Below are 27,154 nucleotides of genomic sequence, written 5' to 3'. Positions count from 1 at the left end.
CCTCTTCCCGGGGCCGAGGGGCAGCGGGCCGGGACGCGGGGGTGTTTCCCCTATCAGCCCGGGTCCGTCTCCATTTCACGAGCAGCCGCGCCGCCTCTCCCCGCTCCTCCTCTGCCCTCGCTGAAGATGGCGGCCGCCCCGCCCCTTTGGGCCCTCAGTAAAAATGGCGGCCGCCCCCCCCGCCCCCCCCCCCCCCCCGCGGATCTGGGAGCGGGGTGAGGAGAGGCGGAAGCGGAAGTGATGTCCGCCCCCGTCCCGGCGGCGGCGGGCCAGGAGGAGGCGGCGGCGGGGAGGGCCCCGCCAGCGGTGCGGCGGTTGCCGGGTAACGGCGGAGCGAGCCGGGGTTCCGTAAGTGACCGGGGGCGGACAGGGCCGCGGGCCGCCCGCTGCCCCTGCGGCCTGACGCCTCGCCCTGCCCACGACCTCGGGTCCTCGCCGTCCCCTTCGCGGCGGGCGGCCGCCCCGGCAGGCCCTGCCCCCGCCACCACGCGGGGGAGGTGCCGCGGCGGCCGAGGGGAGTCGCGGGCCTGTCCTCGCCGGGCCCAGGGGACAGCGCTGACCTCCGAGCGTTGGGGAGGTTGTGAGCCGCGTTTTATGAGGGGAAAGTCTCGTATTTCGAGGACAGATCGCACCACATCGGTTTAAACCTGTCCCCGAGCTTCGCGAGCTGCTGTCGGCGCGTGCGGTGAGGGGAAGAGATAAGAGTTTGTTAGGGTAATAAAACCAGCATAAGCTAAGCTTACTGGTGTTCATTGTGGTTCAGGGTTTTGGTTTTGTTTTGGGTTTTTTTGTTTTTTTGTTTTTTTAAATGATTGGGTGAGAAGTGTATGAATTTTCACGTAGATGAGTGTACCGAGTGTTTTACATAACTTTCGTTGCAGTTGCATAATGGCAGAAGCTACCGTCTCTCCACTGAAGCACTTTGTGCTGGCTAAAAAGACAATCACTGCCATCTTCGACCAGCTGCTGGACTATGTCACTGAAGGAGCAACTTTTGTGGAAGGTTAGCTTTCATCTTAAACACAAGGGCCTTACCCATTGCTTTGAACATGTTTTACAGAAGCGCAATATACATTACAATATATATCATTGTGCTCTTTGTGTAAACATACGCCTTCAGAAAGAGTCACATTTTTCATTTGACGTTGATTTTTTCAACTTAGGCTAGCAGGAATGCCTAGGATGGTTACGTATATGGAAAGCTGATTGCATCGCTTGGGCTGGTAGCCTAGCTTCCTCTCCATGAGGGTGGAAGCTTAACCACTCCGGCGTTTGTAGTCCTGTTGTGGTTTCTTTTGCATAGAAGAAAGGACAAACAGGTTCTCCTATTATTCAGTAGGAAAGTAGATCGATGTGATGTAACGCAAAGAACCACTGGTTACACCCTCAGAAGTTTTAGCAACGTGGAGGCGTGCATGTCACCACATGGAGTTGGTTGCTCATCACCCCAGTGAGCTCTGCAGGGAGAAGACAGCCCAGCCTAGCTGGTGTATCCGTGAGAGGTCCCAGCTTTCCTTTCTGAAGGAGGCAGGTGTCGCAAAGAGCGGGGCAAATCAGCACAGCAGGCTGTGTTCACAGGGTTATTGAATCCAGCAGTTAAATCACTTTAGATTAATCAACAATCTATGTCATGATTTCACAAGTGGTTGTGGTGGAGCTGTCAAATGGCAAGGGCTAATAACAGTGTCTGTAGTGGGGCTTTGTTTGTTTTGTTTTCTTACTGCTGTGTAATTAAAATTTACATGGATCTTTGTTGGCATGTGAAGTACTGATAATCTACATCTTGTATCCTGGAGCGCGTACTCTGTACGTGATGGCTTTAATGTTATTCTTTTTCTATGTGTAGCAACATACAGGAACCCAGAGCTTGGACATGTAGCAACAGAAGATGAACTAGCAAAAATACAGGCATATAAAAAAAAGTTAGCAGTCATCGGTGAGGTGCTTTCACGGAGACACATGAAAGTGGCATTTTTTGGCAGGTAATGAATGGAATTACCAGAACTGACTTTGCTTCCCCCCCTCCCCCTTTCCCTCTTGCAGAGCTTAGTGTCCATATTTCTAATGTGAATGCACTGGAATTAGTGCTTCATTGTAGGATTATTGTTTGAAATATAATATAAAAAACCAGGTTCACTCTTGTCTAATTGATGCTGAATATTTCTTTGATGCCATCTTGCTTTGTGACTGTAGATTAATTATGTAAGTCTTGTTACATGTTTTTCATTGATAAACTTTGTAAAGTAATTATCCTGTATAGGTCCATTATTTGACTTAGGAGGGTCTGAGTTTGTTGTCGTCTTCTCCAGAATGGCTTTTCTGTTTTTTAATGTGGTGGTTTTGTTTGTTTAATATCTTTGTTTTACTGGACTGTTAGTGTTGAGAACTTTTGTTTGTGTTTGATCACAAGTGCTGAAAAACTAAACTTCGAGCTGTTTATGTTTCTGTATGTAAGCAGCTGAAGAAAAAGAGATGATTGCCTTGTTGGTTGTATCATTAGTCTGATAGATCTGTGTGATGATTATAAGGGATGACAGTAACAATGTACTGTACGGCTTACAGATCAATCTGAATGAAGCTATGAATTTCTGCTTTCCTGAATCACTAATTAGGAAAAGTTCTAGTTCACAGTCCTTGGTAGTATTAGTACAGACCAAGTGTGAAACCTTTTGCATATTTAGATAGCATTTCCAAAGTTACGGGTGATTTAAATTCACTTCTGTTCTAAAAAAAAAAAAAAGTATTTTCAGTATTAGAAAATTTTTAACTTTGGTCAGTTTAGGATCATCTCAGCTTTTTTTTTTTATTTTTTTTGCAGCAGGAAAAAAAGGAGTTAAAAAAAGGTATTTGTTGCACCTGAAATGTGTTACTGCGTAAGAAGTATTCTAAAGAGATGCTGTCAGGTGTATAGACTCAAAGCGCTGAGGTTTTGTGTGTGTCTGCTTGTATGTATCATGTTTTGCATTTTAGTCTCATCCTAGTGGAAAAGTGTTAAGTTTTCAGTGAGAAATTTTGATTGGGTCTTAACACTTCCAATAAATGGCTGTATTCTAAACATTGTGCCTTTCTGTTTCTATAAAATTTGGAGGGTGTAGAAAGATGATGAAAATCTGCCTTACCGAATGTGAAGTCAGATGTAGTGAAGTCCTTCTAAAAGACTACGGTTCCAGTGCTTTCAAATGCTTTTATGTGCCTGGTTAGTCTGGGGTCTGTTTGTCCACTTTGCTTCAGGAAGATGGATTTTTCTGTGCTTAAATTTAAGCACGTGGTTATGTATTTTATCTGGAGTATGAATCTTCATGGTTTAGTTCTAAAAATTCTGTAATAGTATTGGAAAAAATGTGTACAATGGTAGTCTTACCTTCATTTTGCTAAAAATAGTTCAGCTATTTAAAGAAAAACAATAAAAGGATCTGGGATAAAGAAATTAGTTATAGCTCAACCTTGATAATTCACAAAGTTAAAAGTTGAATGCATTTACAAGCTGTGATGTGTGATAAAAGTTGCTTTTGCAAAGGGCGGAAGTTCAGAGTAGGAAAAAGAGAATTTAACTCTCCCTCTGATATTTTTAATAGATTTGAAAACTGTTGTACAATGAGCACTGAACTTTTTCTAGAATAAGTAGCTCAAAAATGAGTTATAGTCTATGTAACTTCATACTGTTGTGTAATAGTTAAACCTCAAATATTTATGGGTGAGGGGTAGAGGGTTAGTGCGAAGTAGGACATTGCTGAGAACTTCAAGTTCTTGCAGAATCTTGAGTTGGTGACCAGTTCCTTTTAATCAGCAGGGTTTTGGTTAATTTAGCTACCTCTTCTGTCTGAAATAAGGACAAGACTAAGTTCCATTATTAAAGACGGCATTTGCTTTATAAGGATTATGCACAAGAAATAAATTTGAGTTTTTTTGCACATTGTTTCACATCTTACTCTAGGAATCTTCATTCAGTTGAGATTATCATCCATTAAATTGTTCAGAGTTGTCATTGCTGGCTGTGGTGAGAATTCCTAGACAGCAATGCTTTGAAACGTATGTGAAGGCAGTAGTACAACAATGCTCCTTTTGTACCTCATCTCATGCCTAGAAGACTCCATCAGAAGCAGCAGTTCCTTTCTGACTGGTAAAGATCAGATGTTTCTCTAAAGACAGGTTAAGTTGCTGAGGTGGTAGTTTCATGAACATTTTAAGGAGTCACTGTTGATTGCCAGCATAGAGGGTAGTCCTTCCCTGCCCCTGTCATGCAGCCTTCTCCTCATGTCCTCCTCCAGCATCCCTGGAACTCCTTCAGCTTTGCTGTGAGTGGGAATGTGGAATTGTTGTCTGATCAGAACATAATTCTGCCCAAAATGTTACATATATTTTCAATCGTTTTTTTTCTACAGGAATGCTAGAGCTGGCACAAAAAAGAGGGCAGGCTGCCCCCCTATGTGGGACAGCGTGCTGTGGTTTAGCAATTGCTTTAAGTTGATCTAAGGCATCTTTTTATGCAAGATGCTTTTTCTGGTGTAGCAAAGTTGAGCGACTATCTTTTACAAATTCCTTACACAGATTGAGGCATACCAGATAAAGTATACTTACCAGTCCAGGTTGGGCTTGTTGAGCCAGTATGTGTTATGCAAATGAAAATTGGTTTTCTTGGTTGGATAAGCAATGTTGATACCAAGAAAGATTTTTGGAATTGCTATTCAGATGAACTTTTCCTGAGCTCCCTATTCTTTTCTGGCAAGCTATGCTGTACTGGCTTGAAGCTCTACCACCCGAAATATCTTGCAGTATGTGGGTCTGATGCAATTAAATGGGGGTGCATTCAGTGCAAGGCAAAGGTATGTTTAATGCTGCCGTAATGTGCTCAAAGTGCTTTTATTTTCTATCCCTCTAGAACGAGCAGTGGGAAAAGTTCGGTCATTAATGCGATGCTGTGGGATAAGGTACTTCCTAGTGGGATTGGCCATACAACTAACTGCTTTCTTAGTGTGGAAGGGACAGATGGAGATAAGGCTTATCTTATGACAGAAGGATCAGATGAAAAGAAGAGTGTCAAGGTACATTTTTTGAATGATTAATGCTACTTTTCACAGTAACTGTTTTTCAAAAGATCTGTCTTTTAACAGCGATTTCAAGTTAACAAAAGTGTAAGGCTAACTCCTACATTTTTAAGTTCTTATTTAGGAGGGATTAACTAAAACTAAAATGGTCTACTTTGCAATTTTTCTTGGATATTTCAGAGAAACAACTAATGTGTGTGTCATTGTAGCATAGCATGTATTGAGTGATTTATTTTTATAGGGCTGAGAGTAAGTTCTGTTACTTGCTAAGGATTTGGAACGTGCCTCTCATTTGGCCTTATGGTGCTTAGCTTATTTAAATGCTCACATTGATATGTTAAACCTCTGAGGCAAATTCATGATGATGCTCGGTATCACGCACTCTAGCCGTGTAGAGAATACCACTTTGTGGCTCCAAAGAAACTCCTGTCTGAGTTTCAAGGCACAACTTGTTCTTTAGATGCTGGTGAGTCTAAGAGCTTAAAAAAAAAAAAAAAAAAAAAAAATTCACCAGAAGGAAGTATGAACTCTTATCCTGTTCAAGATAGATCCTGTCCAGGTTTGCTTGAGAACTGAATTAGACTGGTTTGCAGACTTGTTTGTGGTGCACATTCATGTTTGTCTTCTCTTTATGCTTTTTATAGACAGTCAATCAGCTTGCTCATGCACTTCACATGGATAAAGATTTGAAAGCTGGCTGTCTCGTCCATGTCTTTTGGCCCAAGTCAAAGTGTGCCCTGCTGAGAGATGATTTGGTTTTAGTGGACAGGTATGTTTTCTGTTTTAGTAAATGTTTTCTTAAATAAACTAGCTATTATAATGTTTAGAAAAGAGACTGGTTTACTGATTGATTGTGTTTTGGTTGTTAGGTTGCGAAAGTATTGAAAGGCTTTTTTTTTTTTTTTTGAGAGTACAGAGTTTGTTCTTTTGTATATACTGCTGCCTGTCCTCACCCCCCTGATTTTGGCGTTGGAACAGACAAGTGTCTTGTGATTGAGCTGAATAAGGACTAGCTTTTGGCTGAGGATACTTCTGCCTTCAAAATGAACAGTATGGAAGTGTGAATAGGGTTGTTGCAGCAACAACCTTTTGCCCATCTCCTGTCTTTAAGTGCTTCAGCCTGATCATGTGTGTCATGGTTTAACTCCAGCTGGTAACTAAATACCACGCAGCCACTCGCTCACTCCCCCCCCCAGTGGGATGGGGGAGAGAATCGAAAAAAAAAACTTTGTGGGTTGAGATAAAGACAGTTTAATAGGACAGAAAGGAAGGAGAAATAATGATAATAAAATAACAATAATAATGATGAAAGAATTAGAATATACAAAACAAGTGATGCACAATGCAATTGCTCACCACTCACCGACTGATGCCCAGTTAGTTCCCGAGCAGCGATCTGCCCCTCGCGGCCAACTCCCCCCAGTTTATATACTGGGCATGACATCATGTGGTCTGGAATATCCCTTTGGCCATTTTGGGTCAGCTGTCCTGGCTGTGTCCCCTCCCAGCTTCTTGTGCACTCCCAGCCTTCTTGCTGGCAGGGTATGAGAAGCTGAAGAATCCTTGACTTAGTATAAACACTACTTGACAACAATTAAAACCATCAGTGTGTTATCAACATTATTCTCATCCTAAATCCAAAACACCGCACTATACCAGCTACTGGGAAGAAAATTAACTCTATCCCAGCTGAAACCAGGACAATGTGAAGTGTAAGCAGTCTGGACTTAATTTTTAAAAGCTTCTGATAAGGGTTGCAGTGCCTACATATCAAAGTAATGGGTGACCTCAAAACATAATTCTGAGTGTTGGCTGTGTGTGCCTCTGTGTTGGGCTAGCATTTCCTACAGTTTGTGTATTTAAAGAATTCTGAAAGCTGTTGCTTTGTCTATGTCAAATGCCCATATCCCTGGCCACTGAGGTATGACCTGGTAATATTTTTTCAAACTGTTAGGTGGTCTATACCTAATGTGTGAATCAATATAGATTGAATTTGAGAGTAATTCACTCAAGTATGAGTTAATTTGTAAGTATGATTTCTTCATATCCAGCAAAATAACACCCAGAGTGTATTCTGATAAATTGTAGTGCTTTTTGTTGCATCTCTAATCTTGCACCTTTGAAATCACTGCGAGTTTGTCATTATTTTCTTGGGTGCAAACTCAGGTCCTGTGTTAGTCATAGAGAAAGCCAGCCTGGCTGGCACAGGGAGCTGGTTGGTTTGATGCACTGCTGGACTTCTAAGCTTATGCAGTTGTGCTGTCTCCTTGGGGACATGTGCGTAGCACAAGTATGCTGGAAGCCCAGAAGGGATCCTTGCATAGATATGATATAAGCCATGATTTAATCTGCACAGTCTCGGTTGCTAAAGGTGAAAGGTAAAGGGAAAAGAAAACAGGCTGGATTCTGAGAGAGCAGGTACTTGGAAGGAGAAAATCATCTTTTTACTGTTAAATCGAGAAAATTTGAACCAGCAATAACTGAGGTGTTGCAAACGTAACCTAATGCTCATATTCTACTTATTTTTTTAAAAACTGACAGCACTATCATTTTAGTTTCTTATTAAATCTATGCACAGCTTCCACAGCATATCACTTTAAAGTAGGCCTTTATTAATGGAAAAACTATTTTATGAACAACTGTCCTTTTTGATTAAAATCTAAAACTTGGGATACGGGTAGGGGGACCATTCTGTGAGACTGCCTGGATTTCTGATGAACTGCCTGTCACTTTCTTTGGCAATTATGATCTGCATACTTATTCATTAGAAATTGCATTTTGGAATGAGTAGATGGTCCAATGAGCGAGCGACTGATAAGTGCTAAATGGTAATTGGCTTTTGCTATGTTTGCCTTAAGCTTGAGGTAGTCATCAGCCTAAAGGTATAAAGCTTTGTATCTTCTTACAAGGCCCTTAGGCAATCCCACTCTATTTTTATCAGTTTATAAAAATCACATACTCCTTTGCTTTGTAAATACGAGTTTGTGGTTTTTATTCTCAACAGCCCTGGCACAGATGTCACTACAGAACTGGACAGCTGGATTGACAAATTCTGCTTAGATGCTGACGTGTTTGTCTTGGTTGCCAATTCTGAATCAACTCTCATGAACACGGTATGATGTGCAATGATTTTACGTTACTTCTTCGTTTAAATATTCAGCAATTCCATAACTGAAATGGCTTCTCTTAGACCTTTACTGAAGCTCCCATGCATCGTTGCGCTTAGATCTTGTGAATAGGATTTGGGGGTGGGAGGCAAGAAACAAGGTATATGCCTCACTAGGGAAAGGAGAACCAAGTTTATTACCAGCTTTGCTTACTCTGACTTGAGCATCACATTTGCCCTTTCTATCTCAGTTTCTTTTTTGATAAATGAATGATGTAGTGCTTGTCTTGCTTTACAGTTTGTCGATATTTGTCAGCTGAAGACACTTGTATTATCAAAGAAATAAATTATGGAGTATTTCATATCCAGAAGTTCAGTAAAATACACAAAGTTGGTGAAGGAAGTTGAATTTCTGTCTTGTTCCTCATGCGTTATTGTCTCAGAAGAGGGTTAATTCCCTTGATACACCTTGTGTTGAGGACAAGTGCTAGAGGTTCTCCTCATTGGACTGTGTTTCTTTTGAAGAAGATGCTAGCAATAAGCATTGATGTTGCATGGTTCTGTGCAACATGGCGAGCTGAAGATGTTTGAACACTGTTATTCTATAAAGCCTTGATTCAAGAAAGAATACTTCTGTATACCTTGCATCCTAAGTATTGTATGACTTTTAGAAGGAGAGCATGCAAGGTGGCCAAAGGAGCTGTTGTGATACTTAAAATACAAGACCAGAGATTTTATAGTGATCTCCAGTTTTGACTAAACTAAGTATTGTGAATGCAGACAATATCAATATAAGGTTTCTAAGTTACTGAAAGTGTGACTGGCAGAATGTTGTATAATGCTACTGAGAAATCTCTTGAAGACTTTTAAGCCTACTGTAGACAAATAAAATGCTCTGATTGTTCTGAGCATAGTTCTGACATGCAGCATCTGAACTTTCTAATTATTGAGGCAATTTTTAATACAATAAAGAACTCAATGTACAAAGACAGTATTTCCTTGCATTCTAGCAAATTAGAATAGTTTGGTAGAAATCTGAGAAGAACATAAAATGAGTTTAAAAACGTTACATTCCATCTTCTGAGCTGAATCCACAAAGACTCAAATACAAGAGATGTGATTTAAAAGGGAAAAAAAGAAAATTCTGACAACATCCAAGGCAAAGAGAGGATTTGGCAAAACTATGGCTATATCTTCTCCATTATCTCATATGAGGAACACTTTTTGGCTTTTACTATGGAGGGAGTCTAGAAGTTGTTTACATTATGTGCATACCATAGTTGGTTTGGGTTTTTTTTAATTAAAAGAAAGGAAGAAGAAAAAAAGATTGGGTTTCAGTGAACATCTCATTACAATATAGAAGCATGGAAACAATATAGGGACCTGTGTGCCAGATTTCAGTTTGGTGTAATGAAATAATAGAGAAAAGGCCAAATTTGATTTGGTGCTCTCATTTGCTCAGGAAAATGAACCATTAAAAACAATCTGACTGAGATAATAAATATGCCCGAAAGACAAATAGGCTGTACGTCTACTGGAAGATTCTGTTAATTTTGTATTTGTCTGGTCCTAAACGCCCAGTCACCAAAGTGCTACTCTGCTTTTTAATGTGATTTTTGGCCAATCTTTGTTCCTTGTTGGGCATGGCTGAAAGCTGCTAAATAGAAATAGGTTAGTCTTGCAATTTGTTTCAAGCATTAAAGTCTTGCTGAGGTTTTTTGGTTGCCATGCCTGTAAATCCTCACTTAATACTGAGCACCTTGTAATTATTAGAATCTGGAAATCATCGCTGTCCAGGGTGTATACTGGAGGGAAAGGAAGTAGATCTTAGATGTGATTGAGGCTTTGGCTCAGTAAACAGCTCTCTTTCTCGTTCTTAACTTTTTCAGCCTGGTAGACACAAATGAAGTTGCCTTTCACAATTATGTAACTGCTCTAAAGCATTTGTATTTTGCTTTGCATTGTGACAAGCGGTAATTTCTTTCTTCATCTACACAAGTTTGTCCTTCAGGTAAAGCATACGATAACTATATTCTCATCCTCCTTAGGCATTATTTTTACCTCTTGCCGTAACAGGTTTGAGAACACTTGGCAGCTGCTACACAACCACAGATTTTTTTGCATAAACATGATTTTTCTAATACTCCCTCATAAAGTCTCTTCAGACAAAGTTCTTATTTCTGCAACAGTAATCTTGTTTACACATGCTTACTCCCCGGCTGATGGAGACTAGCATATCTCCAGTGTTGTGTGCAGAATACGTGGTGGTGTCCTGCTGCAGATTCAAAAAGCTTATGGCAGCACAGAGGTCTCTTCTGTTTCAGCTGTGCTGAGTGGGGATTCACTCCATCACGACTTACCCACTATGACTATGAAAACAGCAATGATGGGTGGTAGGTATGGGCAAGGGACGTAAATATGTTTTCAGGTACACGCATGTCTTATTTTTAAAATTAACACATTCAGCAATGACTTTTTCCTGTGGCTCAAGCTATATGTCCTCATATAGGAAATGAAACTTGTCTGTAGTTCAAGCTGACGTTGCCTCGTGGAACAATACAGTTAGAGGATGTTTTTCTGGATATAGAAACCAAATTTGGCAGGGTGAACAGGAGCATCTTGGTAGTTCAAATAAGGAAGACTTCACACTTTTAGCCAGGCATCTTATTTAAAAAACAAAATGAGCAGATACAGTCATGTCTTGTGTTCTTTTTCCCTTCCTCTCTTTCCCAGCAATATTTTGAGTGTCACACAATTGCAAACAAATTTAAGAGGGCTAGAAGTATCAAAGGAGATGAAGTTTTGTGATAGTAAGAGTGAAAGAAGGAGGAAAAAAAAAAGACAGTGAATGACATGATAGATTTATAGAAAAATAGACTTTATTTTCCAGTGTTTTCTAAACTATTTGTTTTGGCAGTTTTCTTAATTTGTATTTGTACCTATTTTTAGAGAAGCTTGCAGTATTTTTGACTTTTAGCATTGGCATCGGTTTTAAGACATTTGATGACTTTTGAACTATCATAAGCCTTTTTTTGTGTTGGATATCTGTGGTTTTTAACGCTAATGAATTATTTCTAATAAACTTTTAAAAAGCTGGATTAACTTCAGAATCTGTTACAGAAGAATGCGTGACTCTGGTTTGGATGTCTGAGGAGTTTTCTGTTTGTGCTTTAATTCTTAGGAAAAACATTTTTTCCATAAAGTGAATGAACGACTTTCCAAGCCAAACATCTTCATCTTGAATAATAGATGGGATGCCTCCGCATCAGAACCAGAATATATGGAAGATGTGAGTGACTTGATGGCTCTTATTTGGGTTGATTTTTTTAAAAATACATACGTATAAAGAAAAGGCCCCCACATGCATAAAAGCATGCTAAATTGCCTAGGTAGTACAGTTATTAATATGAAAACACCAGCTTTGTCGTATTAATAAAAGGATAAGTTATTTGGTCAGAAAATGGAAATAACTTATTCCTTGTTCAGAGCAAAAAGCAACCTGCAATTCAAACTACAACATATGCAGACAGGTAATACAGTGGGAAGCTTGTTTAGAACCTTTTTCCTCCACAGTTAAGGTTGTTTTAAACCTTCTTTGTATTAGCTTTTATTTCTCTAATGGTAATGTGGCCTGAGGGTACAGATTATACATGTATACATGCATAGAGTAGCTGGGAAAGTACAGAGTTAGATGGTAACAGTTTGGTGTGCTCTTCAGATCTTTCCGATGGCAACTAGCTTGCAGGGATACTTATTTCTCTGTATGTGGGGAATGAAGTGGTTGCTCCAGTAACTGACTGAGATCTCTGACTTACATAAATAGACAGGTGTAGAAGAAAGTATTGTTGCTTCCAGGGCTGTTAAAATGGTTAAAAGCAGCTGCTGCATCAGTAGGATTAGAAGGCATCTGCTATCTAAGGGGTTGTTCAGCATCTGTTTCTGACTCTGACGTTCTGATTTGATGACGGCTCAATTTTTGCCTTTTTCTCATGAGCTTTTTACCTTTTCCTTAGGTCCGTAGGCAGCACATGGAGCGCTGTCTGACTTTTCTAGTTGATGAGCTCAAAGTTATTGATCCTGTAGAAGCGAGGAATCGCATCTTTTTTGTTTCAGCAAAAGAAGTTCTGAGTGCCAGGAGACAGAAGGCCCAAGGAATGCCAGAGGGTGGTGTGTAGGAACTCTTGCTTTTCCTCAAATACAGAAAAATATCATAAAACCTGATAAACAAAAGTATTTAAGATAGTCACTGCTGTGAGGTGTTACTCTCTCCCTTATGGTCTGTTATGTTTCACAGGTGGAGCGCTTGCTGAAGGATTTCAAACAAGATTCCAGGAATTTCAACATTTTGAGCAGATATTTGAGGTATTTATGATGGACTTTTTAGACTGCCTGTTTTTTAATGCAAAGGCAGCTCTTACTTATGCTTAGCTTAAGTATACTAAACATTACCCATGTTAGCAAGTGGAGGGGAGTGTAAGGTATTCAAACCGTCTGACAGCTTTGCCTTATCTGTGGATTCTATTCATCTCTTCTCACCTTGAGTAGCAGGTAGTTGTTGGAAAGAAGCATTGTTCAGTGAGGGGAAGGGACCAAAACTCTTAGCTCGTGTTTTGAGATCTCAGTACCAATACAGTCTATATAAAAAGAGATGATGCTCTTAAAAAGGTGTGTGTCACTTACAACCGTGAGCTGGTGAAATATTTGCTGTATGGTAAGCCTTATTTTGTTCTCAAGTTGTAGCTTTGTAATCAATCATTGTAATTCAGGACACAAATAGTAAGAAATTCTGTTTCACCAATGTAAATCTAAATATTTACTTTCATTTTTAAAGCCAGAGTTTTGAAATTATCACCATTATCTACCTCTTAGCTCTGATACTCTGAACATTAACACTGTTTTTGCATCCCTGTTGCTGTACAGAATCCATCCTTCAACCTCAGTTTAGCTATATTCATAGCTGGAGTTTACAGTTTCTTCAGAAGTAGGACTGGCTAGACGGTCAAGTGATTTCTTTGTGATAGAATCCATTTGTCTTGCTGAATTTGATAACTAATTAATTAAAGCCATTCTTGGATATCTTAAGGAGGCATCTTGGATGTGCCTCAGTGGTTTTGTGTGGTATGTATCGGCATATCTCATGCAACATAAGCGTGAATGGTATGACTGTAATATGTATACAGAAAATGCTCAAGTTGACTCTTGCATGCCTGAACCAGTAATTCCTTGTTCAGTATATTTTAAAAAATCAAACTGCCTCTGAAAAGTATTTCTTGTCGCATTACAACAAACCCATTTGAACTTAGCAAAACCGAGTTATGTAATGATGTGTGTATTTCAAAAAGGTGTTAAAATAATAGCTTGATTCAGTCTTGCATAAGCAAGGAAAGGTCAGACTAAAGTTTCAATTTAATCCTTATCCACACTCTTACGGTAGACGACTGAATTGTTGAAATGATTGGTTCAGAATACCAGCAGGGCCTGAGTCCATGAGGCATGAAATTTCTTGCTTGTGTCACTAGTTGTAGCCAAACATTGTGTTTTTGTTTGTAATTTTTGCCCTTAGAATTATAGTAGGAAACTTTCAACCAGTAGGAAAAAAGTGGAAATTAAGCTTCTAAATCAGTTACCGTTCTTTAACATATTTTGCCATGTGCTGTACGCAAAGCTTTTTTGACAAAATTTCTTATAATTACAGTTAAGCACTCAACACTTGGGATATTTCAAGATTAAGATGGATGTATGACTTATTAAATGATGTGATGCTATCAGTGCTCAGCACATCTGTAAATCAGATGTCACAGTCTCAAGTTGGCCACCAAAATGAGAAGCATCCATCTCAAGGTCACAAGCATGACAAGTTTCTTTGGCAGAGGCTGGGGCAAAAAACAATTCTGTGACAGCACTGTATGGCCTTAAAACAACTTTTTTCTTTTTTCACATTATCTGTTTCGTTTGCTGCACACTTTCTGACTCCAGCAGTGATAGTGGATTCTGTAATGTTTTTCCCTGCTCAGCCATGTTTCATCCTGAAAGCATAATGAATGGCTTTGAATAGGAGTGTGATCACATCACTCAAAGAGCATGACAACATGTGCTAAATTAAGATTGCCAAAGCAATTTAAATTTTGAGTGTCTGGTGGTGTAGCCTCTTTCACATTCAAGTTTTGTGGGCAATTTCCTAAGTTATAATGGCATTTTATTTGCTTTTAAAGCAAGGCTGATACTTAAATGGTTCACCAGGTCTGAAATCTTCGGACCTAATACTCAAATTACTGTCACTTGAGCTGATAAAGTAGCTGACATCAGCATACTGTTGTCATCAGTTATGTTTACCAGCACTAGGCTATACCAGCTCATATATTAATGAATGATATCGTACATCAAGTAGAATTTTCTGCGTTCAGTCTGGGAACAAAATCCTACTTGATACCATGCTTTATGCACTGCTAGACCAAATTCAGGTGCTGTATAGCCATGAGTACAGCCTAAGCCCTTCTGGCTGAAGTGCTTTGCATTTACTCTGTTTCCTGACAGAGGAGCTGCAAGTCCCAAGACTCTTGGATTACACTCCAGTCTGTGAAAAGGAAGGGATGAGAGCACAGATGCTTCTGTCTGTCCTTGTCAAACACTGACCCCTTCCCTGCCTCAGTCTGTCTGTCGTGCCTTTAGCTCCTTGTCCCTGTTCAGGTGCCCTGCTCAGACTTTCCAAACACCTCTCGTGCTCTTTTGTCCAGTTCACATCTCTGAGCTATCTCATCACCTCATTTATAAACCCGTCCACATGTTCCATGTTCCCACTGGCTATATCTGCTGATTTTGCTCCTCGTGGCTTCTCTCACCCTGCTTTTGTCTTCACTGAAATTGGACGGCTTCTTCCTCTTTTCCATGTGGGCTGAGAAGAGGAACTGTTACTTTCCAGTACTTCCACATTCCTGATTTTAGTATCAGTTCCCTGATGGGAAAGCCTGTTCATCCCAGGACTGATATGAGCTCAGTATAGCTAGAATCTTAAAAAAAAATCTAGAAACAACCCATCAGTGCTAGTTTGTTGTGATATGGGAAAAATTTGGACCATTTTTGAAAGGTTTGTAACTACATTTATGTAGACCTTTGTGTGAGGGTAAAAGGCATTCCAAAAATAGATATAACTTGTTTTTCTGCAAAGCACAGGGTGGTTAAAGTTGCTAGAAGAAAAACTGGTCCAAGCATTACTAGAAACACTTGTAAGCAGTGGTGAAATTAAGATTTTAGAGATTCATGTAGTAGCTTTAAAAAGTGATGTTACTATGTATGTCAGCTGTATTACAACACAGGAAAAAAGATATGCAGTCTTAAAGGAAAGAGTTGAATTGGATCAATTCTGAATTTATATATTGTGGAATAACAGAAAGTAGTCTGTGTATCTTCTGAAATTTTACAGCCAGATACATAGAAATGCCTTATCGAAACAGCAAAGAAGTGCATGCACAGTGTACTGTGTGCAGTAGTCCTTAGTGGATATTCTACGTAAAACCAAACCCCACTATGCCTCATGTTGTAGTGTTTCCCAAGTTTCTTTAAAAAACTGGTACAGAAATGGTGTGGGGAGGAGTGGAGGAGGGAGGAATAGTAATTCTGGCTGTAAATTGGAGTAAATAACAGAGCCTGAATTAGTATGCTACTGCAGAGTCCTTCCCTAACACTGCACGGGAATGTAATAAGCTGGGCGCTTAAAGACTATCTTGCTATACTGGAAGTGGGCTGGAAGGTAACTGATTTTGGTTACACTGTTGAAACGTACCTTTTCTCTTTGTTTCGATAAATACTTTATTTACAGACTAACAGCAAAACTGCTGCTGTCCCCCTCTTATCTTTCCCAGTCGTTTAACTGACCTTTGTGTTTTTCCTAGTGCTCTAACTTGGATTTTCTGATTGTGTTGTGAGTGACTGTCATCCTTTTATCTACCGCATACTAATGTTGGGAAGACTCTTTCCTCTGTGTCTAGTCTAGCTCTTACAATGTGCTGATACTTATGAAACTCTGGCCTTTCATTGCTGATTTCTAGATCTGCTTCATCGAGGAACAGGGAATATATTTTACCCATTTTGTTTATTTTGTTTTGATCTATTATTTTTAGATAGCTGAAATTTGTTATTACAGCGTATGCTAAGGTCATAGGCAAGTCTTTTAAAAGCAACCTAAACCTGTTTGTGCTATGAAAAGTGCATCCGTAGATTGAGAACAATTTAAAAACCCCATAGATCTGGTATGAGGAAACTAGCTACTTGCTTTCGTCCCCTCAGACACAGAAGATGTTGCTACTTTGTGGTGACTTAGTGCAGGCTGAATTCTGACAGCATTTAATTGGATAATGTAACTCAGGATGTGCAGTTGCTTGAAAAAAGTCAAAGCCTTAGTTTATGGTTTATCACAATTGATTTGCTTTTGCCCAAATTGAACATTTGTATGTCTTTGCAATCAGTGTCCTGTAATTTCTGAATCACTGTACAATATTCAAGATTGCAGATTGATTAGAAATTTAGAGCATTCTGTACTCATTCATTTAACACTTCAGTAATCTGCAAATAAGCTAATATTTTAAGGACTACTTAACTTTTTTTTATCCTGTGAGAGAATCCTTGTTTCTTATTCCTAATTGTATATTTTGTTCCTGGATGGTCAGTATTGACATGAGCATGTCAAATTTTATTGACAGAACTGCTTCTTGAAACTAAGAATACGTATTGCAAGAAAGAAAACTCAAGCTAGGCAATATTGCCAGCATTCATGTTAGACATTTATAATTCCGAAGAGATAGTTTGGAAAATTTTCTGAAGAGCTAGATTTATCTTACATATTCATCTGAGTTTTCTTTTTTCTTTACACTATTAATTTAGTTTAAAAGAATAAAAACCTATGCACATTACTGTGAATGAACATGAAGGTACAGATTTGCTGCTATAGACTCATTTGAGATTTTGGTTCTGTTGTCTTTTAATTTCTATATACTTTCTCCCTTTTTATTTCCCATTGGTTTAAGTTCATGGTAAAATTAGCAGCATGTGCTTTCTGACAGTGAAATTCCTGAATGTGTTGGCATGGAATTGCAGTAATGTGTTGTGGCTTGGGCCCCTCGCAGGAGTGTATCTCGCAGTCAGCCGTGAAAACCAAGTTTGAACAGCACACTATCAGAGCTAAACAGATAATAGATACTGTGAAAAACATTATGGACGCCATAAACGTAGCAGCAGCAGAGAAAAGGTAGGTTGGTTGGAGGGCTGGTTGGCTTTGGTTTATCCAGATCCTCTGAGGAGCCATTTCTATGCTGGTGATTTTCTTGGGCCATTATGGACTTTAAAATTCACTTTTCTCACTTGGTAAGAGGTAGAGAATTTCTCTGGTGTGTCGGTCTTAGTACTATTCACTTGCACCGCTCAGTCCTGTCCTTGGTCTGTGACTTCTGTATAGGGATCGTGGTTTACTTTGTTATTCTTCGTTACTGATTTACAGTTACAAAGGCAGTCTGTGGGTTTTTAAATCTTTTTTCAAAAATATTTGAAACTTTAAGGTTTTCTAGCTGTATCCAGCATTTCAGAGGTGATGTCTGGGCCTGCTTTACCTAAGTTTTTTGTTAACAGTAACACTGAGAAAATAAATGGGAGGATGTAGACACTTCAATTTGCAAGTGGTTAGAAATACTGTAAGGGATGAGAAGAGCCCAAGCTAACAGAGGCTTGGCCTCTGGCCCTTTCCAGATTGTATCCTTAAATATCTTTATTCTCTCTCTGCTCATGTAATTCTTTTAGTGCTAATGAATAGCGGCTCATCTACTCTGTCTGATAGTTTCATATATTCTTTGAGGTTTGCATACGTATGTTTTTTTCCCTCACTGTTGTTGCTACCTCTTGTCTCTCTTGTACATGGTGAACTTGCTGTCGTGTTTAATCCTTTCTATCCATCTCCTTTCCGTGTCTGTTAATAGTGTGTCTTTATGTTTCAACAGACTCCACTGTGCCTGTCAAACACACTCATCTGCCTGAATATATCAGCTTTTACAAACTGTGTGTTTACATACTAATGTGTCTCGCGTTGTCAGATCCTATGAAAACATGCTGTGAAATGTTTGAAAATATTCTGATATTCTACTTCTTTCTGTCAGTCGACCTGCCAAAACCTGTGTAGTGACCCCTCTTAATCTGAATTGCTGTTTGATGTTTCTGCTGGCCCTTCAAGATATAACTGCTTTAGATTTTAAGCAATTTTTACTTAAATGATAGGTCAAGGACTTCTGAAGAGAGTTGTTTGTGACAAGGTTGGTTTCTGCCACCTCCCCTTTGCTTTGCAGGGTCATCAGACCCATGTTACTGTTAAGGAATAGTTGAGTGGTGCTATGAGCAGCAGTACGACAGTTTGATCAGATTTATCTTTTTTTTTATTTTTAAATGGGGATAGACTTAAGTATTAAAGGCCCCTGATGCCCCCCACCTTTTTTAGTTGTAATTATGTACAACGGTAACAATTCCAACCCCAAATGCTGTTTTTGTAAATATATCAAAACCCAGTAATTTGAGTTACGTTCGATCAGTGCAGCCTTTAAAAGCGGCCGTAAATTTAATATCTATATTGTAGTTATTCTGAAGCAGTGCCTCTGCTTTGTTCAGCCAGTGTCACTTTGGATTCTTTTTGGCTGCTCAGTAAACCATTAGCTAGGTGGTCCATGCCTGATTATGGGGCTTGTTTCATTACTGGGAGAATACCTGCTGGTGATGGTGATTTCCTTTCTGCTATGTTAGAGTCCATTCAATGGAAGAGCGAGAAGATCAGAAGGATAGATTGGACTTTGTTCGAAATCAGCTGAACATTTTGACGGAAGATACTAAGGAAAAAATCAAACGTGTTACTGAGGAAGTAGAAAATAAAGTAAGTAATGGCAGTGTGAAAAATCTCCCTGATTCAAGTGTTGTCTCTTCTCTAAGGCAGCTCCTTCAGGTGCCCACCCATCTTACAAAGTATGTTTGAAATATCTAGTATGTTCCTTTTCCAATATTAAAAAAAAAAAAAAAAAAGAAAAAACCTTCAAAATGGCAATCCTTCCTGACTATCAGGTAATTAACTGTTACAGTAAATGATTCAATGCAGTGGTCTGTTTTCACTCTGGCTGGAAAAGGTAGGAGAAACATTTTATGTATTTACCACATTCTTCCAGGTCTCCTCTGCCATGACCGATGAGATTTGCCGACTTTCAGTTTTAGTTGATGAATTTTATTCAGATTTTCACCCTTCTCCTCAAGTATTGAAGCTCTATAAGACAGTAAGTTTTCTTGCATGGTTTGAAGCCAGGCTCTTTGTTTTTCCTTTAATTGCTACTTCTGTGTTTTCATAATTTGCGTGGCATTTTATGTGACACTTTGTTTAAGCATTGCAGGATTTTTGCTTTCTGACATATGCGTATCTCTGTCTACCTAAAACTGGAAAAGGTTGAAAATATTTTCTGCTTTGTTTTTGGAAAGAAATTAATTTTTGTTTCAACCGTCTTTTTACTAGAGTGGTTACTGAAACTGACATCCTGATTTGTAGTCTTCACTTCTAGTAAATAAAGACCTTACATAAACAATTTTCACTACTCCTAACATGAAATAGATCCAAAAATAAAATGAGCTTGCAAATACCCAACACTTCATGGTTTTTTTTAAATTTTTTTTTAAAGGAAAAAGCCAGTTTTTATTGAACTTCTATAAATTCTTCCTCAGACTTAATAGGAGCATACACCTGTAAGTGTTTGCCTCTTACGCTCAGACTTTGCTGCTAGTGACTGACTGCTGTGACTCCCACCTGTTTCAGCCTTGTTGATCAGCTGGGAGCGGTGCGTTTTCAGGACAGTCTGTGCTGTCCTGGCTCTGCAGAATGTCCGGAGCAGACCTCCATGGGAGTTGATGGGATCAGTTTGTCTTTGTGCAGAGCAGTGAAATTGGCTCCCATCAAATGACGACAGTAAAGGCTTTGCAGGGCAGTATGGTAGTGGTATGCTTTTCAGTGTCACAGTTTATTGAAAATACAGACTTTTCCATATGCCTTTTAATGATTACAGTCCTAGAGAAATCTTTCCTGTCTCTCTTTAATTAGGTTTTCAGTCACAGTGTGCAATTTAAAAGCATGGTATTTCCATGGTAACATTCTTTTCTTCCCACTGTAAATAACAATTCTTAGTGTTTAACATACCTCTGCTCTGTATAATGTAATTGATTACCTAAATATAAGTTGATGAGCATATGTTCTTTATAAAACTTCAGGAACTAAACAAACATATAGAAGATGGTTTGGGAAAGAACCTGGCTGATCGTTGCTCCACTGAAGTCAATCAGTCAATGCATCAGTCGCAGCAGGAGATCATTGGTAAGATGAGGAAGGAGGAATGTTAACACTTTTTGTTTAGAGGAAGACAATTTAAGAAAACTTGCTTTCAAAAGAATTTTCTTTCTGAATGTGATTTAATGTTAACACTATAAAATGATAAAGGAAAAGCCAACCTAGATCAAGACTGAGTGTCTGTTCAGCTTAGTAGCCTGTCTCTGATATTAACCAGTAACAGATGCTTGGGGAGAAGAATAATGAATCAGGGTAAATATAGTGATCCATCCCCAATTTAGGGACTTCTGAGCCAAGATACTGCATCTGGATTAATGGCTTAAGTATGTAGTAACGGACCTGTCGTCTGGGAACTTGTCTAATCCTTTTATAAACCCATTTAAACTTTTGGCTTCCACAACAGATGTATGAAACACTAATTGTTAGATAATGTTTCTGCAGTATAATCCTCTCCCTAGGTCCCTCCAGATTCTGAGTGCAAAACAGGATAGTTTCACAAAGTATTTGTGCACTCCATTTTTTCTTTTTTCTTTCTTTTTTTTTTTTTTTTTAAAATAAGTAGTAACTTTATTGCATATCCATATCTCTCTTCTGATCTGTTTCTGGTAATAAAAGATTCAGAGCAAGATCATGGAATTGCATGAAGCCTTCTGTCACACGCAATAATGTTGCCTTTTCTGTATGGCACCACAGAACTGCTGGAGAAACCAACTTTTTCTTAGTTCATCCTTATCTTTTGACCATTGATAGAGGTCTTTCAGTTAATTTGACCATTTTTTTCCAGCAGTGCTTTCTCTATGAGTTGATTTTGTGTGACTGTTTTCTTTTATTAGAGCAATAAATTGCCTGCTCTGCTATGATCAATACTGCTAAAATGCCCACTGATTTTACAAATGAATAAATAATTAAATTGGTCAGTTTAGGTTCTTGTAGTCCACAAAGCTGCTCAGCAGTGCAAGGATGCTACTTGTGAATGTGCTGTAAAGCTTTTAATGTTGACTCATCTTTACTATTCTATTTCTAGAAAATCTGAAACCATTGTTGCCTTCTGGTGCTCAGAATCAGCTCCACTTGCTAATTCCATGCAGGAGGTTTGACCTTAGCTACGATCTAAACTGTCATAGTCTGTGTGCAGATTTTCAAGAGGATATTATGTTCCACTTTTCCTTGGGATGGACTTCACTTGTAAACCGTTTCTTGGGTCCTAAACAAGCTCAGAGAGTACTATTGGGACTAGCAGATCCAAACTTACAAGTGAGTACTGCAGAGATGAGGCTGACAGTGCCTTGTTTTACCTTGATGAGAATATATTCATTTTTACTGTGTTTGCCTTTACTATTTACATGCTTGCTGCCACTTTCCTCTAGTCCCTTTGTGTGAAATCTTTTTGGTGAGGGTTGTTTTTATTGGATTATATTCAGGGTTAGAATGGAACAAAAAACCTTTCCTAAACTTTCTGCAGCTGTTACCTGAGTTTTGTTTTTCTCTGGATTGAGCCCTTTGGGTAACCTTTTCAGTGGTAACTTTTGGATCCTTACGGCAGAGCCAGTCCTATGTAGAAACCTTATTCTGACCCAGTCCCCCATTGGGCAAGGAACTGTCAGAACCTCCACTGCTTATCAGGAGCGTTGTTCAGATTTCTGTGCCGAAGAGTTTCCTTTAAGTAAATCAAACCCTGAATATATGAAAATAAAATAAAACCAGTCTGCTGTGTAGTTCCTCAATGCTTTTTACTCAGGCTGCCATATTCCACTCTTCTAGATCCCTCGTCCTTTAGCTACCACCCCGTCTGCTGCCAGCCTTCCTGCCATAACTCCAGAGAACGTATCGCACGATGATTTTATGGTTCCTTTGGTAATGAGTTTAGCTTCGCTGACGTCACGGACCTCTATGAGCATCATCGTTGTTGGCGGAGTGGCAAGTAGTATTAGCAACGTTCACTGTACTAGAAGTGATGGCAAAGATTAAGCTGGTCTTTCCTGTTTAGAGGGCAACATGAAGCTTGTAATGGACTTAATAACGCTGGGCCAGATGAGTGCATGTAGTACATTGGATACCCGCAATCAGTTTGTAGTGAGAAAATTAGTCTAATTACTCTGAGCATAGTTGGACATATTCTCTATGCCGTATGACTGTGTTCAGTTTCTGAATTAAAGGGTGATTTGATGGTGCCTCATTCAGTTTGGATTTAGTGGGAGCTTTGTTTTCTCCTTCCTCCTTCATTAAAAAGCAGCGAGGCTTTTGTAACCTGCATATTCTCCATGCCACTGGGGTACCAGCTCATTTGAATATAGCTGCATGGCTCTGCCATAATGATGCAGAAATAACATATTTTCTTAAACTGATCTGGTGAAAGGGCCATTAAAAAAAAATGGGTGGAATTAGATTTTATTCTGTAGGGCAACTTACTTAAGCTAATGAAGAATCCTCTTTTTCAGATTTGGAGAACAGTAGGCTGGAAACTCATCTCTCTTTCCTTAAGTATGTATGGGTTGTTATATCTTTATGAGAGACTAACTTGGACCACTAAAGCAAAAGAGAGGGCCTTTAAACAGCAGTTTGTAAACTATGCTACTGAAAAGCTGCAGATGATCGTCAGTCTTACAAGTGCTAATTGCAGCCATCAGGTGCAACAGTAAGTATCACCCCGGTGTTTCCCCTCACTAGGATAGGAAATCCATGTCAGGGGGGTGCTGGTGTCCTGGGCATGGGGAGTGGCTGTACATGATGTGGGAAGGCAGCTTTAGTGTCCCTTGGCATTTATTATGAGGGAGTTTTTAAAGAGTTTGAAATTACCACGTGAAAGGTCAATACATACGTCTCTGTGTGTGTACGGGTGAGAGTTAGTCTTAAGATGTAGACTGTCTTTGTCCAACACCTTACTATGAAGACGTGGGAGCTGGCTCAGTTCTAGTGGAGGCTGAATTGGTCTGCTTTTAGATTAGCATTGGATCAGCCCCGAGGCACTTTAATGGTGAGCATTTGTTCTGCCTCAAGGGTTGGTACGGGCAAGTTCTAAGCAGCCAGTCCTGGCTCTTCTGCACTGCAGAAGAGGAACTTAAGAGCCTTTCTCAACTGTTGCATTTTTTTTTTGTGTCTCTCTCCCAAATACTTTTCCATCTGTCTCTGCAAAGTAATGTCTGGGTGATTGTCTCCCTCAGCCTCTCCTGTTGAAACAGTTTGTTTTGATTAAATTATTTCAGAAAATTAGGCCTGCTAAATGAGACCTCTAACCACCAGGGTGCAGAACACCTCTCCTGTGTAGCCCAGGGAATACTTTACTAATACAAAGTTCAGCTTCAGCAGAGGAAAGAGAATCATCCCTGTGTCCAGCAGCTGTGTGTCTCTGTGAGGACATGGAAGAGCTGGACTCAAACCAATGCTCCAGTGAGGTGAAGTAGAGAGGAGAGGAGATGTCTCCTCTCCTATGGGAGAGCCTGGTTGCTGGCCCGGGGTGGTAACTGGGTTTCCCTTTGTATAAGGAAGAGTCTTTGAACTCAGGTTGGGAGCACGTGGCTGTGGAGGCAAGTAGGATTGGGTGCCTCAGCAAGTCTGGGGCACTCCTCACCCTGCAAAGCACTCACGTTCCTGTGAGCAGGGCGCTTAGCGTGGCGCGGGGTGCTGCACAGGGGAGCACTTGGCTGCTCCAGCACATGTTACCGCCGGAGCCCCCGTTGCAGACTTGTACCTGTTGATGCTCAATGAAAAATTGCCAGACATGATGTTGGCTTAGACTGAGGTGCATTTTGTATGTTTAAGGTTTCTTTTTTTAATTTAAAAAAGACGTAATTCTCCTGCTTTCTGCTATTCTATAATCCCTTAACTTTGATTGCTGTGTTCTACTGCACACTGCAATGCCATGTGATTTTTTTTTTTTTTTTAATTTTTTTTTTCTTCCTTTTTTTTTAAAATCATGATTACAAACTTGTTTTCCCTTTAGGGAGATGGCCACTACCTTTGCTCGGCTCTGTCAGCAGGTGGATGTTACCCAGAAAAACCTGGAAAAAGAAATTGCTAGGCTTTCCAAAGAAATAGATCAGCTGGAGAACATACAGAGCAACTCCAAGCAGCTGAGGTAAGTCTGGGTGTGACTGGCCACAAGCAAATTCAGTGAGATTGGTGCTTGCTGTTACTTTCAAGTGGCAATGAGGTAGGCAGAGGTGCAGAAGGGTGCGCAGCAATACCTATTTTCTTTACTTGTAACTGAACAGCTCTGGTTAAGCTAAATAAATGTATGCTTCTACCTAGGTGAATGAGCAAAGCTCCAAAAATATTCTTTCTTAGATCGTCTTTACCTTTGTATGGAAGAGATGGCTTTCTCAAGCATATTAATCTTCTGTAGGTAAATTAGGGTGGCACCTACCCAAAGAACCCTCCCCATAGGAGAACGTGAGAGCAGCTGTACTGTGTTGAGTCATTCAGTGCAATACTGCTTTGCTTTTAGTTCCAGTAGTAGGTGTTGAGAGAAGAGAAGCTTCCGGCAATTGGTGGTTTAGGGACTTGGGAGCAGCCTCAGCCTTAGTTTCATGTTCTTTTCCCCCTGCTGTAAGCCTGCCCTGGCTGTGGGCTGCCTTTTGGCCTCGGGCATTCAAGACCACAGTCGGATGAACGTCTGGCCCCACAGCGCGCACCCCGCTATGCTGCAAGAACGGCCTCTGTGAGGAGCCCTGCTGAATGCCCTCCTTGCAGTTGCGGAGCCTCTCCCAGGTTAAACATTGAAAGGAAAGGCCGGAACCAGGGAAGTCCCTGGTGGGAAAGGAAACGTGGGGCAGGCAGCTGGCAGCCTTCCGCTGCCTAGTCAGGTCCCGTGCTTGCAACCTCCAAGGCTCTGACCAGAGCCCGTGTTTAGGTTTTCTTAGTGCTGTGGGTTTCAGGAATAGAGGAATAGAAATTTAACACTGATGTTGATTCTGCCACCTTTGTGATGTTACTGCATTGAAGTAAATCCATTGCTTTTGTCTGTTTTACAGAAATAAAGCCATTCACCTTGAGAATGAACTAGATCGCTTTACAAAACATTTTCTTCAAAAGAGTAAATAAAACATCGTTGCTAACTTCCCTGCTGATCCTTTGTAGGACAAAGTAGAAATTTTACAGATGATACTTCTCCTCTGTGGAGTCACATGAAATGATTTATATTTTAAATGTTACTTTGATTACACTTGTTAATTATTGTAAAACTTGGACTCTGATGGTGAACCAAACTGATGAGCTGTGGTACTCTGAGTGTTACGTTTGTTTTGCAGATTTTGGGTTAAAAATTTTCTTCAAACACTAAGTTTCTTTGGGCACTTGACAATAAAACCCCAAATCCTTATTGGTTTTCATTAGTATTTAGCAGTGGCAAGTCTCGCTTCCTGGCATCCAGGAGTTTATGCAGGGAGAGAGAGCTTATCACAGTTACCACTGTCTCCTGTTTTCAGTTGCTTAGGAATTAGCCAGGGATGGAGGATGCTGCTTTTTCGTGTGTGCATGGTTTTGTTTAATGAAGTATAAACTCTAGCATGGGGAAAGGACTCTTGACTTGTTTTGAAAGGAAGTGAAATTGTGTTGGGCAGCAGTTCCTCTTCTTCAAATGAAAGTGAAAGATGATAGTAAACTGCAGAGCATTCACTACTGAAAGGCAGTAGGCTCTAGTTTCCCCTTGGGCTACCACATTTAGATAAGATGGCGTTGATTAAGTAACAATAAACCTATTGCAACAAGCTTGTCAGATTTCTTGCAGTTGGTCAAGTGGTGAAATGGTCATTTGCCCATGCGAGCACCGCTAGAACCCACGCTCGGGTGAGCTGCAGGTGTCTCTCACTGCCACCAAGCTAGCCTCCAGGCAAAGGAGAATTTGCTGAGCCGGTGGGCTTGACGCAATTTTTGCACGTTGGCTGGGGAAGCTTGGGGAGTCAGGCTTGACCTTGAGCTCCTGACTGCTGGATTCACAGAGCAGGGAGAGGCTGCTGGGGTGGACGGTTTTTACTTGTGCAATATCCTGAACAGTCCCTGGGTTCTGCTGTGGAACAGGTCTCTTCTTGGTGAGACCTGAGGCAGGTGTGTCGGAGTGGTTTACCTTTGCTCACCTCCAGCAATGCAAAGCCTCTTTCTAAAAGAAAAAAAAATGTTTTTGCTGTTGCCATCTGCAATCATTTAACACCTACTTTTTTCTAACGCAACTTTTTAAAAATAACTTATTTTAAAAGAGAAAGCCTTTTCAGAATACTTATATATTTTTATGGAAGTGTTAACATGCCTAAATGAAATATTCAACTTTAAAACTAAGAGGTAGGAATTTGCTATTTTCCGGTAAATAAGGGCTATCTTAAAAGGAAAAAGAGATGTAAAATCCAATGCGAGTGACAGTTTGTTATGTGAAGACAAAGGAAGAACGCTCTTTTCACCGTAATGTATTTTGGTGTTTGTTTCTGACTGTGCTAGCACAAGCATGGCTCTCTTGGAACCTTCATTAGCAGTATGCATGAGGAGTCTCAAGGTTTTTGAGGGAAACTGTGAAGTAAAAAAAATGAGTAACAGCCCAGCCTTCTTGTGTATGAGGTTACAGATGTGTATTAATGCTCTTTTTCTGGAGCATTTTTATGGACATTGTATCAAGACAATACTTTACATGCATGTTTCTACAGTTATTTATTAAAAAAATACTATCCCTGT

General features: G+C 40.0%; 1 protein-coding gene across 5 annotated transcripts; it reads left to right on the top strand.

The window, feature by feature from the left end:
* The first annotated feature begins 289 nt into the window (after positions 1 to 289).
* On the top strand, positions 290 to 27,153 carry MFN1 (mitofusin 1). 5 transcript variants are annotated; one of them, XM_050902428.1, is made up of 18 exons: positions 290 to 348; positions 882 to 1,003; positions 1,847 to 1,982; positions 4,880 to 5,042; positions 5,690 to 5,814; positions 8,050 to 8,158; positions 11,333 to 11,440; positions 12,165 to 12,315; positions 12,446 to 12,513; positions 17,271 to 17,392; positions 18,925 to 19,051; positions 19,338 to 19,442; positions 20,422 to 20,524; positions 21,522 to 21,751; positions 22,259 to 22,414; positions 22,936 to 23,132; positions 24,438 to 24,572; positions 25,468 to 27,153. In XM_050902428.1, the coding sequence occupies exons 2-18, from the start codon at positions 889 to 891 to the stop codon at positions 25,535 to 25,537; spliced, it is 2,220 nt and encodes a 739-aa protein (XP_050758385.1). In that variant the 5' UTR covers positions 290 to 348; positions 882 to 888; the 3' UTR covers positions 25,538 to 27,153. The 5 variants fall into 5 exon arrangements, with proteins under 5 accessions (XP_050758385.1, XP_050758382.1, XP_050758383.1 ...); XM_050902425.1 differs by having other exon boundaries at positions 12,165 to 12,318; XM_050902426.1 differs by lacking the exon at positions 290 to 348 and adding an exon at positions 646 to 685 and having other exon boundaries at positions 12,165 to 12,318.
* Position 27,154: the final 1 nt, after the last annotated feature.

Source organism: Gymnogyps californianus, chromosome 10 (genome assembly GCF_018139145.2).
Source record: "Gymnogyps californianus isolate 813 chromosome 10, ASM1813914v2, whole genome shotgun sequence".
NCBI classification, from domain to species: domain Eukaryota; kingdom Metazoa; phylum Chordata; class Aves; order Accipitriformes; family Cathartidae; genus Gymnogyps; species Gymnogyps californianus.
This window is presented reverse-complemented; position numbering and strand designations above follow the sequence as displayed.